Below are 14,133 nucleotides of genomic sequence, written 5' to 3'. Positions count from 1 at the left end.
CTGTTCCTGAAAAGGAAAATTCGGTATCGCATGACCGGATTGTCAAGCTCTCAAAGCTCGCGTTGAATGGTGGGCAATTCAAGAACCAATGAAATTATGTACTGTTGTAAAGGGAAAGAAGATGCATTTGACGCTGGACATCATTGAACAAGCGCTCAACTTTCCTGGACCTTGTTGGAGAAACGCAGAACCATGTGAGAAGGTTTATTCCGCGCCCTCTTCAGCAGGCTCGCCTTCCTTATTGAAGCCCGAAGCTGGGGTTTTTTTTGTGCATAACGCTTCTGACTCTGGTATTCATCCTATCACCAGTGGTCTCCGGGTGGGGTTCCTAATTTCCTTGTCAAAGTCGAGTTGACTTTGATGTTAGGTGTTGTGATACTTGCTTTGGCATTGTTCATAAAGGAACCGTGGAATTTCCCCAGGAATCATGATATTGACCCCAATCAAGCTCAGTAGTATTATGCTACGCCTGTGGCTTGCTCGGTTATCAAGTATAATCAATCCGATGTCGTACACACTATTACACTTGACAGCATCTCCCTCAGAACAATAATGGCCCACATTTTATTCGAGACCATGGTTTATTCCTGACTATCCTCTGAAAGAATCGAGTTTCTCAAGTCGGTGCCCGCCAATTTAACATTTACAAGGGGACTAGTAGTATCACCGACGATTGTCCTGGATACTCTCTGTAGATGGTTCGAATATCGATTCTATGTACGTCTTCCCTGTAGCCCATGACACAATCGCCATTTAGAAAAGCCACTATTGCAAAGATCGAATCATATCCCCCTGCAAGAAAGAGTCCCCAGGGCCACTCAGACCGGCGAGCAAGGAAAATAGGTCGTCTTCAGCTTCGATTCTAGCGATGTGATTGGACACGCAAGTATCCGTGTCTTTTAGCAACATCCATGGAATAAGCTATGAACATTACTGGCTACAAGTTAGACTCGCGCGAGGATTGGTGGTTGAGATGAATGCTAGTAGACCCGTGAATGAGAAACCCGGGCTTTTAGCCCGACAGCTGCCAAGAGCTGAAATAATCCTGCATGTAGGATCCATTAGTGCTAGTCAATATAGGAATGGCACGATGATACCTTCCCTGGACATGACGCAGCCCCGCATTTCAGCTGGTCAAAGATTGAGAGGATCAATCGCTCATCTTTTGGGTAAAATCTCAGCTGGCCCACTTGGAAAGAAAAGCAACCATTCTTAGTTGCCACTGTTGATTAGGACTCATACGGGGCTGCTTGGTTCCTGATTGCCTAATGGAAATTTTCATTCGCCGTTCCCATCCCACTTGTTCTGATTCTGTAACAGACAAGAATGAGGAGAGTAGGATGATCTGCGAAGACCCTACTCCCTTAGTTGCTACCGTGCTACTTCAGTGAGCCCGAGATCCACGCTCCCTCCACCGTGACACATACGGTCTCGCCGTGCTTGACTACCATCTGCAAGTGAATGGATCAAGCACTCCGTACAGCTCCTTTTTTCCCCTGAAGTTCTGAAAATAGATCATTGGGCCGTACTTTGTTTCCCATAAGCTGTCCATCATGGCTCTTGATTGCAAGATCAATAGAATTCTTTGCGCTGTGGATAAGTGGCTATGCCTTTTCGGAAGATGTGACCTTCAGTCTGTCAAAATAGAGTTTTTCGACAATGATCAACAACTATCTATTACTTGTATAATGCAACAGACACACATCATGTGATTGGGTTTACATCCGATCACTCACGCAGAACACTCCCCACGTCCTCCCCCCCCATGCTTCGATGCAGTAGCAAGAACAACGAACCTAACCTGTACTATGCATGAAGGGTTGTCTAGCCCTGTGATGCACCTATAAGATTAGGTAGTGGCTTTTTGATCACCTTTTCGCCTCCCTGTTAGCTTCCTGATTCACCTCCGATGCTGCCACATCTGGGTCCACTCTTTCAAGTCTTGACGGAATCCCACAAGTCCTAGTACCTGATGACAGGTCTAAAGAATGCACTTGAGTTATTCCCATGTATGTAACATACACCATGACATACACTTTCTCCACTTTCATATGCGTTGTCCTACAGAACCTGCATGGTTGGAAACCTCCGGGCAAGAACTCGGTTGGCTGGGAGAGCCTATATGCTATAAGAAGCAGGACACTTCCCAGCACCCCACCAAGTCCTCAGTACCATCTCAACTTCTTTTTTGCATCCGACCTTTTCTAGATACTTTGTTGTAACGGCCGTTTTCACAATGTCGGATACCGGTGATCTCAGTCACCAAGCCATCAGCTCCTATTTTATAGGACCTCAGGCTGAGAATATGAAGTACTTCAAGGACAATATTGCAACTATCCTCCAAGAGCTTGAAGTGGCTCGGAAAAAATACAGCTTCGAAGGTGATCAGGTATTTTATTTCGCCCTACAGAACATAACAGGCAAAGCTGACCGTTGCAGGAATTCATCACCTCCAGCATACAAAACTCCGATGAATTCCAGCGGATTACAAGGAATTTCTCTCACGCGGTTAAAAAGGCCGCCCAGCTGCTGGGCTCTCATTCGATTCCCTTCTGGAATCCTCGCTACCAGGCTCACATGTCCACTGACCTAAGCATGCCTGCGCTTCTGGGATATTTCATGACTATGATCTATAACCCTAACAATGTTGCCCTAGAGGCTAGTCCTCTGACTACTGTGGCAGAAATGGAAGTTGGAGAGCAGCTCTGCCACTTGTTTGGATACAATATCGATCCCACGAGGAAGGATGTGCCCACTGGCTGGGGGCATGTTACTTGCGGCGGGACTGTAGCCAATCTTGAGTCCATCTGGGTGGCGAGGAATCTCAAATTTTATCCTTTGGCCCTCCGAAAAGCGATGAGTGAGATTGTTGTGGTGAATGGACAAGAAAAAAGAGGACCGTTGAACTATGTGGCTGACAGATTCATGGTGACCACCTGCAAAGGCGAAAGCAAGCTTTTCGCAAACCTGTCGACTTGGGAGCTGCTCAACCTGAGACCAAAAACGGTTCTTGATCTACCACAGGCACTACATGAGCAGTTCAGCATCTCGCCCAAGTTTTTAGAATCCGCTCTGCAGAATTTCAACATCCAGTCAACGGGCAAAGACAGTCTCGAAAGGGAATTCGAGATCAAGAAACCGATCAAGTATTTCCTTTCTAATACTCGACACTATTCTTGGCCCAAGGGGGGAGGTAAGATCATTGGAATCCCATACCGGTTGATTTCAGTGTGATCACTAACAGCCGCAGCCATAACCGGTCTTGGATCTGATGCATTTGAGGGCATTGAGGTCGATGATGCCGCGCGCATTAACCTCGATGTTCTTGAAAAGCGTCTTCAGCAGTGCCTTGACGAAGGACAGGCGGTCTACGCCGTTGTGGCCATCATTGGCTCAACCGAAGAAGGTGCTGTTGACAGGCTAAGCTCAATCCTAGCCATGCGCCAGCGCTTCCAGTCGAAAGGGCTGTCATTCCTCGTCCATGCCGATGCCGCGTGGGGAGGCTATTTTGCCACCATGCTCCCCAGAAACCTATATGATATGCCACGGGGACCAAGTGCGAGTCAGCCTGAAGATGGTTTCGATGGTGGAGCAGAGGGTTTTGTTCCAGACCTAAGCTTGAAGTTGCAGACTCAAGAGGACCTTCTTGCACTGAAGTATGCGGATTCTATCACTGTAGACCCGCATAAAGCAGGCTATATTCCGTACCCTGCCGGGAGCCTGGCGTATCGCGATGGCAGGATGCGATATCTGGTCACATGGACAGCCCCAGTACTTTCCCAGGGCTCTGAGACCGGAATGGGAATTTATGGCGTTGAGGGCAGGTATGTTCACAAGGCAATCGTTACTTGCAGACACGAGAACTTACACTAGATAGTAAACCTGGAGCTGCAGCAATGTCGACCTGGCTCTCGAACAAGTGCATTGGGCTCAATCCTGAAGGATATGGCGCTTTGCTCAGCGAAGTATCTTACACATGTACCAGAGTAGGTGTCGACTTTTCATGGTAGGCTGATACCAAACTAACAAATCCCAGCTCTCCGCTCACTGGGCCGCTATGACCACGAAAGACGACGAGTACTTCGTCTGCGTCCCATTCCACAAACTTCCCTCCGAATGGAAAGATCCCTACAACGAGCAAGCGATAGAGGAGGAGAAAGAAAGGATCCGCCGAGAGATCCTTCCCAAAAGCAATGGTGAAATTGTTCAAAGCGACGTTGGGAAACCCACAGATGAGAAACTCATGACTCTTCTCCGGGGTCTAGGTTCAGATCTGAATATAAATGCATTTGCACTCAACTGGCGGTACGAGGATGGAACCTGGAACGCTGACATCGAAGAAGCCAACTACCTCATGAGACATGTCATAGAACGTCTTTCTATCAGTTCACCAGACCAGGATCCCACCAAGATCCCGTTTTACCTGACGTCGACTGAGTTCACCAACGAACTATATGGCAAGTGTGCGAAGGAGTTCAAGAGAAGATTAGGTCTTCCCCAGTGTGATCGGTCTTTGTTTGTGTTTAGGAATGTTGTCATGAGTCCATTCCCGACGGACAACGACTTCATTAGCACGATGGTAGACTACTTTCGCTCCGTAGTCGAGGATGGAGTCAGGCTATGCCGCAAGCGGAATGCTAGAGGCCCAGCTATCCACCGATTCATCATGCAGGGAACTGACCAGGTTTTCTTGGCTTATCAACCATCGTTCCACATGGGCAAGCACCGACAACAAATCATTCTAGCTGTGGAGCTTGAAGACCACGCTAAGTCAGATTACATCGAAGTCCGAGAATCCAACCCCGAGGATCCTATCCTTCTCAAATCATCCTTGGAAGTCGACATCCAGGACCTGGTAAACGAATGCAGCCACGGCCGCCCTGCGAGTTTCAAGGGAACTATATATACACGCCATGGGTAAGTTCAATAGACTACGAACGGTTACCCACAGTTAAATTCTAATTAATACCATAGTGGTCCGGTCCGCTCTTCCACAACCGTGACATTGAAGCGCGTGATCAAGAGTCGTCCCCTCAACTCCGCCCATCGAGAGGCCGACTATCCCGAAGATTTCATGCCGTTCTACCTCTATGGCTCTGGAAAGCAGTGGCACATGTCACATATGCTTCTACAAGCACCCAATGCTACATTCTCGGCTAACAATGTGACCTTAGACGAGGAGCTAGCCACTTCGCTCAAGCAAGAACATGCCGAGAAAGGCGCTATCCTTGCTTTGACAGAAGTACCTGAGCAATCGATGCAGCCTTTCCCAAGCTCCAAACATGACCTGCCGGGAGGTTTCTTCTTCCAGCCCGACAAGAAATACAAGGTAAAGGTGTGGGATGATCCAAGAGATGCATCAGCAGCTGGGCCCGGACTGTTGGAAGGCTTGGGGAAACCAGTTGAGGGAACTATTACATTAACCAATGAGGTTCACTTCGATCTGGAATGGATCAATAAGGATCCCTTCGAGTATGAGGATAAAATGGGTAAATGGCGGGACGAGTTCAGCCAGATTGGGAAAAAGCTGGAAAAACGAACTTGAAAGAAGAATTGTGGCAAGATATCCGTATTATAGTTTAGAACCACAGGGCAGTTCCATTGTGCTTTTGAAGTGTGCTGCAGTATAAGTCAATCAATGAAGCACCCTTTATCTCCACGCTATACCCAAACAGGAGCACCAATACCAAGATAAGATAAAATCACATGATTATAAATCACTCCTCCACCGCCTACCGCATTTAGAACTTTCGCATATCCATCTGATATCCATCTTCCATCAACCAGATCCAAAGCACTCAATACAGCCGAACCACCCCCAAACCCAGCATTACGAGAACATATCAAACCCAACAAAACAAGAAATGTCCGGCCAAACCCCCGCCTCAGTCTCCTCCGACACGTCCTTCCGCAAAACCTGGGACCGCACCGAATACGCCAAAAAAGCAGCGGACGAAGAAAGCAAGCGCAAAGAAGAGTCCAAAGCGCGCTACGAAGCCAAACTCCTCGGCAAAAAATGGCACGCGCCAGTCGACTACAGTTCGCTTGAGGCGACGACATCGCGGAAACAGCGGTTAGATGTTGCGTCGATGGTGGGCAAGACGACGATTGTGTCGTCCGGGTCGGCGGTGGGCAAGAAGGGTCGCGGAGCCGGATTCTACTGCTCAGACTGTGATCTTACGTTCAAGGATAATTTGCAGCTGGTGGAGCATTTGAATAGCAAGCAGCATTTGATTGCGACCGGGCAGAGTGGGGAGGTGACGAGGGCTACTGTTCAGGATGTGAGGCAGCGGTTAAGGATGCTGTCGCATCAGAAGCGGGTGAGGGAGGAAGAGGAGCGGAGGGCTTGGCAGCTTGATTTGGGGGCTAGGCTTAAGGAGAGGGAGGAGCAGGAGGCGAAGGAACGGGAGGAGAAAAGGAGGAAGAGGAATGAGAAGCGGCGGAAGGGTGGAGATGTGAAACAGGAAGATGACAGTTGGGAGGGTCGATTGGGAATCATTGCATGAAGAAAGGCTTTTTTTTTGTTTCTGGGATGTACTGGCTTATACATGGACGGGTGCTTTATGATCGATAAAAGTTGCAGTATACCCACGGCGTTTCTAATTTGTACTTGGCAATTTATAGTTGACCAATTAATTGGATCCAAAATTAAGAAATGGCTCTCATATATCACGCTGTTATTTAGCGAATTTGCATGGAAATAATAGTGAACCAGTCATAAACACAGCAGAGTATCCAACAACGCCCGTGTCCCTTTCCTTGACTCCTCCCAACCAACCAGATCATTAGATTCAGAATCAGTCAATGCATTCAATTCCTTCCAAGACCCGCATAGCACGGGCGCCCTCCCTTTCGAATTTTCCGACTAGTCTCTCGCATTCTTGCCTTAACTTCTCCTCCCCATTCTTGGCCTGCCACTTGATCCATTCCTCGACAGTCATCCTTTTCTCTGAACTTGTCAAGTCCCTTTTCACGTTGTGTAACGCCGAACTTAAGTCGGTGTTCTCTTTGTCACTGGCTCCAGTAAGAAGGATCTCATCAATATCGATAGAATTCCACGGGTGGGTTGTGTGAAGACCTCCTGTATTGGCATTTCGCTTCGACGGCGAAGGGGTGCTGGCCGCTAGCGGGATTCGGGCTGGCCGCTGCTTGGATGGTGATGCAATATGAGGTTGCGGTGCAGAAGGCTTCAAAGAGGGAGGCTGGTTCTCAGCATCGGAAGATTGTGGCGATAGAGATGGCGTGCTCTTGGAAGGGAGAGGTGATACCTTCTCTTGGTTGGCAGAATCTGATATCTTATAGTCACTTGAACCCCATGATCCTGCAAGTGTCCTAGCAAATTGCTTCTCCTCAGGGATATCGCTATATCTCTCTGCCGTCTTAGGTGGTACTTTGGATGATCTACGTCGTGAAGAGCGCCGCTCAGCTTCTTGTCCTTGCGGCTCCTTCGCTTCTTGTTCTTGCGGCTTCTCCGCTTTCTCCTGCTCAGGTACATCATGTTCGGCCGAAAGGTCCTTGTGATTGTTCGCATCCACGCTATGCTCGGCAGGGGGGTTTTCAGGCTCGGGCGCTTCCTTTTCACTCGTTTGCTTTGATTTCTTAGTCTTCTCCGTGGAAGTTCTTTGCTTAGTCTTCTTCTTGGGCCCGTTGTCATTAGGCTCACTCTTGTCAATGGATTCCGCTTCAGTTTCCTTTTCAGAAGTTGGTATCCTAGCTGGGATCTCCACCGAAACGAACGACTCGTGACGCCTGGGCTCTGCTTCATCTTTTGATTTCTCGTGGGCTCCTGACCGCTTGCGTATCTCCGGTGACTTCTCTGTGCTAGGCTCTGGCTCTGGCTCTGGGATAACAGAGCCCCTCGACCTGCGAGTTGCTTTAACATGGCTCAGCTTACTCTCTTCAGCTGCTGCTTCAGAAACAGATTCTTTGGGCAAAGCTTGGTTTGTCCGCGTCTCATTCTCGTCGACATGGTCGACTATATCCTCTGATGGCACTGCAGTGGCCTTCTGCTTCTTCTTGGACTTGGGCTTCTTTGGAGGTTTTTGTGGAGGTTCCACACTTGGCTCTCTAGGTTCGGGCTCTTCAAGATCGGCCACAGGGGCTTCATCGAGCTCATTATCACTAGGCACACGAGATTTTGAAGCGGTTTTAGACGTAGTTGAACCACTGGGGGCTTTTTGGTTCTTCGAAGATGTCTTCTTCGTCGAGCCACGGCTTTTCTTGAACACTTCCTCAGGAACACTTTCATCTGGCTGCGTGCCTGCGATGACTTCATCGGTTTGATTGCTATACTCCTGAGTGCCGTTTCGCGACTTTGTAGCTCGCTTCTTAGAAGGCGGCTCGGCCTCGTCGAAGGTTTCCGTATCAATAACATTGGCATGCTCTCTTTCTACTTGGTCACTTGCTCTCTTCTTTCCGCGTGTGGTCCGTTTCACTTTGGGGGGCTCAGGCTGGCTATAGTCGGCAGTATCAATATCCATTTGGCTATCAGTCTCTGTGACTTCATCTTTCTTGGATTTCGGGTTCTTCGCTTTTGACTTCGATGACTTCGATGACTTTTTTGTTCCTTTTGACTTGATAGCCGGCTGGGAGACAGTGCTCTGGTCCATTGGATCTTCAAGTTCCGAGACAGATTCAGAAACAGTAGATTGGGTTGAAAGACGAGACGCCTTGGAGGTACGTGCTTTTTTCGACCGTGAACCTCTGCCTTTCTTCCCGGAGGGTTGAGCAAAAACAAAAAAGGAGCAGTCCGCGGAACGGCGGTAGTGTTCATCACTGGACAGATTAGTTGGATCAATAGGGAAGGAACGATAATCACGTACAAAGGGTCATCCTTGGGTTCCCATCCATCAAGAGATAGTTTGCAGTATGCACAGCTCGCTAGGTCATTACTCTCTTCAGTGGGACAGAAATACCACCCTCCGTCGACCATCTGGCACCCAACAATCGTCAAAACGAGTCCGGGGGAGATGTACAAGCGGACATCATACCTTTTCTGACTGGCAAACCCAGCCGCGTTTCCCATCATGCGGCCATGAAGTACCGAAAGTAGCCAGTCTCGCCTCTCTTATCTTGTCGCTTGTGGGGTCTTCTATCTCAGCGGGGTTTGAGCTATGTTGCTGGATATCCATCATGATGGCCCAGCCACAATCATTGGCATGTTTTAAATGTTCTGTTATCGGATTGTCTTCTTCCTCCCATCCGTCGAGTGCTCTGTTACACTGGAAACATGTTGTATTATCGGGGTTCGTTTCGTAGGGGTTGTAGTAGAAGCCTGCATGCGCTAACTGCAATAACCTGGAGTTAGTCTACCGACTGACAAGAGTAGTATAAGAGGGGAAAAGGAAAGAAGACCAAAAAATGGTGTACCCACCTCAGCGGGTGAAGGCCTGCGATGAGGCCAAGCAATGGGTTTAACGGCCTTTGCGCCCGAAGTTCTTCGTTTCTCCGGGTGCAATACCAGATCAAAGCTGGCAAGGCGGGCAGCAAATGTTTCCATTTCTTCGGCCATTGTCGCAAGATATGCAGACCATTAGGTGTGGTCGCAAGTCCAGTATGCCGGTGGGTATAGTTTTATCCTGTCCAAAGGCCCGTGATTTCACGCGAGAAGATGGATTGACATTGAGAGTCCCTCTGTTTACTCCATTGTTTGGGTCGAACGCGCCGCGGAGAAATAGCACCACGTGATTTGTGGCTTGAATAGTTGTGGCGCGTGAGTTTCCAATTTTGGAAAGGCCGAGAACGCCGGCCGAGTTCTAAGCAGAGTACAGAGTACTGTACGTCAGACCTCCTTCCGGTCCGCCATTGGGTAATCGGCCATCATCCCGCAAGAAAGTATCTGCATTGTTTCCCTTTCCTCCGCCCCTTCCTCTACTTCAACTCTCCCCTCAACAAAACATGGTGTGAATCGGTATCATTCAATGGTCATTGATTTTGTTAAACGATTACAGCCTTAGCTGTGCAACTCCTTCTGTTCCCTTTGCGGAATCGCGACGATGCGCGAAGTCACTGTAAGACAGTATTTATTTCCTGATCCTGCACGCGGTAGTACTGATTGATGCCTCCCCAAGTCCCTCCTTCTAAACTCAAAGTCGGGTTCGTTCGTGCGCCTGCGCTCGGTCTACCCGTCTCTTCCGCGATGCCCTCGCATCCTAAACTCCTTGCGCTCTTTTTCCCATGATTCTACCTCGGCCCCTGTTTTAGGTGGAAGCTCGATACTTAGGAACCATACTGTCTCTTGTGGTGGTCTCAGTACACAGTCTGCTTTCAGCGAGCATGATCTCCTCCTTCCTTCATCTTCTACGGCCGCTTTCTCTACCAGCTCGCAGCTCTCGAACCTTAATAATGATTGGGAAGATAACGCGAACCTGTCAATAGACGCTTTCTCGGAGCTTCCTTCCAAGGATTTTGGTGTCAATCAGCACATGGTAATCAACCAAGAGTTCAAAGAGGCCTTGCGTCAGATCCTTTGGCAATTCCGAGCGCCAATCCGATATGCATTCGCCTATGGATCAGGCGTCTTTCCCCAGTCTGGCAGTGCTCCTGGCTCTGGCCAGTGTCACCCGTCTGCTCCGGCTGCAATCAAGAACATGCAACAAGGCCAAGGCAAGATGATTGATTTTATCTTCGGAGTGTCGTACTCCCAACATTGGCATTCGTTAAACCTCCACCAACATCGGGACCATTACTCTGGACTAGGGTCTTTAGGTTCTTACGCTGTCTCCCAAACGCAAGATAGGTTTGGCGCAGGCGTCTACTTTAACCCTTACATCACTGTTAACGGCACATTGATCAAATATGGTGTAGTTAATCTCGACACGCTATGTCGTGATCTTAGTCAGTGGGATACCCTGTACCTTGCTGGGCGCCTACAGAAGCCAGTTAAGATTCTACGTGATCATCCCAAAGTCAGGTTGGCAAACCAGATGAACCTACTATCAGCCGTTCGGGTGGCCTTGCTGCTGCTTCCCGCCGAATTCACCGAGTTTGAGCTATATAGTACCATTGCAGGGATCAGCTACATGGGAGACCTTCGCATGGTCTTACCGGCAGAGGATCCTCGTAAGGTTAGGAACATTGTTTCAGGCCAAATGGCGAACTTTAGGCGGCTCTATGCACCACTCATCGAAACCCTGCCCAATGTCACTTTTAACGACAGACGGTGCACCGAAGGCGATTGGATCGATGATCCCCATGCCAACGTGAAGCTAACCCAAGATATGGATCCAGTAAAACGTGGGAACATGGTCCGTCGGCTTCCGGAGTCATTTCGAGAGAAGCTGTACTTCCAATACCAGGCACGCTTTCAGATACCCCGTGGGGACTTCAACAAAATGATGAAGGAGAGCAATGACGCCGATCAGGCATTGATCCGACGCAGACAAGGCGGTCCCTTCGACCAGCGTATCGCAAGCGACAATGCCCTGAAGCAGGAAGTCCAAACCTCCATCATGAAAACTATCCGCTGGCCAAGCACTGTCCAGACGATTAAGGGTCCGCTCACTTCGGGACTGCGCAGGACCTGGCGCTACCTGCGAGAAAAGCAAAACAAGTACAAGACTTCTGGCAAGCATGCTAGCTCTCCAAGTGAGGAATCTACCCCCAAGGAGTCTAAGCAGGAATAGATAATTATCACTCTCATATCATGGCTATGACTGAAGCATGGCTTGCCGGCCGGCAGCCCTAGACATCATACAAGGCATATCCAGGCGTTGTGTTGGTTTCACATATATATAGTATAAATATGTATGTATGTATCTAGAATACTTTCACTAGCAATTACTATATAGCTCATTGACAGTACGAATAAAAAATTTGTACATATACAGAATATTTTTTTTTGAAAGATCCGCAGCATCCACTGCCGAAAATAAGAATGTTAAGTTACCGTACCTGGAAAGTCACACTTCCGACACCGGTCCTCCTCCCCACCTCTATCCCCGCCACTAAAGAGGTCTACTTACTATTCCACCCCACCCACTCTTTCTTCGATTTGCAACGAACTTCCTTTGCTTCAGCAGTAACCACCCAAAATGGTTGCGAGACAATCTCCGTTCGATCTGTCTAAATGTGCGCGCAAGAATATCTTGCAATTGCAGCCTTACCGCTGCGCAAGAGAGTGTGTTTGCCCGTCTAGTTCCTCCCACCAGCCGCCATGAGAACTAATGAGTCAGTGACTACAAAGATGACGGGACGAATGTCCTACTCGATGCCAACGAAAACGCATACGGTCCTGGTCTTGCCTTGAACTCCGAGGGCGCATTACAAGTTTCTACAGTTAATGGAGCTTCGGCTGGTTCCTCAAAGCCAGACATCGATTTCTTAGGATTGAATCGCTATCCCGACCCGTAAGTGCTGCGATCTCTTTAATTCCTCACTGCTTCATAAGATGAGTCATGACTTACTGGGTTCAACCATCCATTAGACATCAGATTGAGTTGAAGAAACTTTTCTGCAGCCTCCGCAATTCCCATATCCACAGCCAAAAGGACCTGACCCCCGAGAACCTTTTCGTCGGAGTCGGCTCCGATGAGGCCATTGATGCCCTATTGAGATGTTTTTGCGTGCCAGGCAAGGACAAAATCCTTACATGCCCCCCTACTTATGGCATGTATGGTGTTAGCGCGCAGGTCAATGACGTGGACATCGTTAAGGTGCCTCTGGATGTTGAGAATGGCTTCCAACTGCAGCCTGACAAGATAATCGAGACCCTTTCTGCGGATGATTCCATTAAAATGGCGTACATCTGCTCACCTGGTAATCCCACGGCCAACTTGATCCGCAAGACCGACATTCAGAAAGTGCTGGAACACCCGACATGGAACGGTGTTGTCGTCGTGGATGAGGCGTACATTGACTTTGCCCCCGAAGGCTCCAGTCTTGCTGAGTGGGTTAACGATTGGCCCAACCTGGTGGTTATGCAGACTTTAAGTAAGGCTTTTGGTCTGGCCGGTATCCGACTGGGAGTTGCGTTCACTAGCCCCCCGATCGCCCGTCTTCTGAACAGCCTGAAGGCCCCTTACAACATCTCGAGCCCAACTAGTGCAGTAGCTACGGCTGCTCTTTCGCCGAAGAACATGGCTGTTATGAAGAAATACCGGGAGCAGATTATCGCTCAGCGCGAGCGCTTGCTGCAGGAGCTACCCAAGATTCCGGGGGTGGGCCGCTTCCTTGGCGGACAGGAGTCGAACTTCCTTCTAGTCGAACTTTTAGATAAGCCGGCTAGTGAAGGAGGAAAGCCTAGCAACAAGATTGCTTTGGGAGCATACGAAGCTATGGCGGAAAAACGCGGTGTTGTGGTACGCTTCCGCGGAAAAGAACTAGGATGCGAAGGTTGCCTACGGGTCACGGTGGGAACAGAGCAAGAAGTCACCAAGTTCCTGCAGGAGCTGCGGGTGGTCCTAGATGGTCTCCTCAGGGGCGTGGGTGTGGATGTCTAGACCTTGAGAGGATAGCTGAGTCAGAAGTCGAGCCAACGATGTCGTTTTCTTTTCGAATTTCTTCTACTTATCAGGATAGACTTTTCTTAGCCTTTTACATTATCTTTGCAATATAGAACGGGGACTTTCATTGATACTAACAATTGATTGTACATCCATATTTCCATTATCATCTTTTCCCCCGATCGGAGAAAGAGGGAACCAATAGTACGTAAGGGGCGCCGTTGTTATCAACGTACAGTATGAAAATGTGGAAATTGCTCTATGATCACATGGTGATAAGACGGTTGCATGATAATATGCCTACTTATATATATGTGCCATAACACGGTAGTAGTTGATCACCGTTCTCTGGAACTGTTGGTCTGTGTCGCAATGAAATAAAACGAGACGGAACAAGAACAAGACCACCACGTGGACAAAAGAACCTACACATTCATAAAAAAAGGTGTAGCGTCGCACTTTCTAAGAACAACGTGGTACGGATTATTCTTACTGTACCAGAGGTGGTAAAAGAATGGATGCTACTCTACCTCTTGGTATCTCATTTATCCAATCTGATGGCACGAGTCATACCCCATCATGTTATTCATTAGATTAGATTAAAATGAAGGGTTACGAATCACCAATCGAATCGCTATAAACCGCGCCAACTATCTGATAAGGTAACAGCTTGGATTATCCTCTATGGGCT

The 14,133-nt window shown here is 48.7% G+C and overlaps 5 protein-coding genes across 5 annotated transcripts; 4 read left to right on the top strand and 1 right to left on the bottom strand.

Moving 5' to 3' along the window:
• Window positions 1–1,726: 1,726 nt before the first annotated feature.
• Window positions 1,727–5,705, top strand: BDW43DRAFT_203877 (pyridoxal phosphate-dependent decarboxylase family protein). The gene is made up of 6 exons (XM_032039178.1): window positions 1,727–2,389; window positions 2,440–3,193; window positions 3,251–3,824; window positions 3,878–3,986; window positions 4,037–4,917; window positions 4,975–5,705. The coding sequence occupies exons 1-6, from the start codon at window positions 2,237–2,239 to the stop codon at window positions 5,543–5,545; spliced, it is 3,042 nt and encodes a 1,013-aa protein (XP_031904153.1). The 5' UTR covers window positions 1,727–2,236; the 3' UTR covers window positions 5,546–5,705.
• On the top strand, window positions 5,645–6,652 carry BDW43DRAFT_204230 (U4/U6-U5 snRNP complex subunit SNU23). Its single transcript, XM_032039182.1, has one exon. The coding sequence runs from the start codon at window positions 5,865–5,867 to the stop codon at window positions 6,504–6,506; it is 642 nt and encodes a 213-aa protein (XP_031904152.1). The 5' UTR covers window positions 5,645–5,864; the 3' UTR covers window positions 6,507–6,652.
• A 145-nt stretch (window positions 6,653–6,797) lies between these two features.
• BDW43DRAFT_307587 (uncharacterized protein) lies at window positions 6,798–9,511 on the bottom strand (the record flags this gene model as incomplete). Its single annotated transcript, XM_032046278.1, has 4 exons — window positions 6,798–8,775; window positions 8,823–8,932; window positions 8,991–9,287; window positions 9,374–9,511. 4 exons carry the CDS (start codon window positions 9,509–9,511, stop codon window positions 6,798–6,800), a joined length of 2,523 nt encoding a protein of 840 aa, XP_031904151.1.
• Window positions 9,512–9,829: 318 nt separating this feature from the next.
• Window positions 9,830–11,839, top strand: BDW43DRAFT_265179 (phosphatidate cytidylyltransferase). The gene is made up of 2 exons (XM_032040751.1): window positions 9,830–10,010; window positions 10,071–11,839. Exons 1-2 carry the CDS (start codon window positions 9,996–9,998, stop codon window positions 11,622–11,624), a joined length of 1,569 nt encoding a protein of 522 aa, XP_031904150.1. The 5' UTR covers window positions 9,830–9,995; the 3' UTR covers window positions 11,625–11,839.
• On the top strand, window positions 11,834–13,592 carry BDW43DRAFT_203931 (histidinol-phosphate transaminase). Its single transcript, XM_032039181.1, has 3 exons — window positions 11,834–12,118; window positions 12,174–12,347; window positions 12,425–13,592. The coding sequence occupies exons 1-3, from the start codon at window positions 12,033–12,035 to the stop codon at window positions 13,437–13,439; spliced, it is 1,275 nt and encodes a 424-aa protein (XP_031904149.1). The 5' UTR covers window positions 11,834–12,032; the 3' UTR covers window positions 13,440–13,592.
• Window positions 13,593–14,133: the final 541 nt, after the last annotated feature.

Source organism: Aspergillus alliaceus, assembly GCF_009176365.1.
Source record: "Aspergillus alliaceus strain CBS 536.65 unplaced genomic scaffold BDW43scaffold_6, whole genome shotgun sequence".
Lineage (NCBI taxonomy): Eukaryota > Fungi > Ascomycota > Eurotiomycetes > Eurotiales > Aspergillaceae > Aspergillus > Aspergillus alliaceus.
This window is presented reverse-complemented; position numbering and strand designations above follow the sequence as displayed.

Coding starts and splice junctions, on each gene's coding strand:
- BDW43DRAFT_203877 (XM_032039178.1), top strand. CDS start 2,237: ATGTCGGATACCGGTGATCTCAGTCACCAAGCCATCAGCTCCTATTTT. Junction 2,390..2,439: donor ACAGCTTCGAAGGTGATCAG/GTATTTTATTTC, acceptor TGACCGTTGCAG/GAATTCATCACCTCCAGCAT. Junction 3,194..3,250: donor TTCTTGGCCCAAGGGGGGAG/GTAAGATCATTG, acceptor TAACAGCCGCAG/CCATAACCGGTCTTGGATCT.
- BDW43DRAFT_204230 (XM_032039182.1), top strand. CDS start 5,865: ATGTCCGGCCAAACCCCCGCCTCAGTCTCCTCCGACACGTCCTTCCGC.
- BDW43DRAFT_203931 (XM_032039181.1), top strand. CDS start 12,033: ATGGTTGCGAGACAATCTCCGTTCGATCTGTCTAAATGTGCGCGCAAG. Junction 12,119..12,173: donor CCTTACCGCTGCGCAAGAGA/GTGTGTTTGCCC, acceptor CTAATGAGTCAG/TGACTACAAAGATGACGGGA. Junction 12,348..12,424: donor TTGAATCGCTATCCCGACCC/GTAAGTGCTGCG, acceptor ACCATCCATTAG/ACATCAGATTGAGTTGAAGA.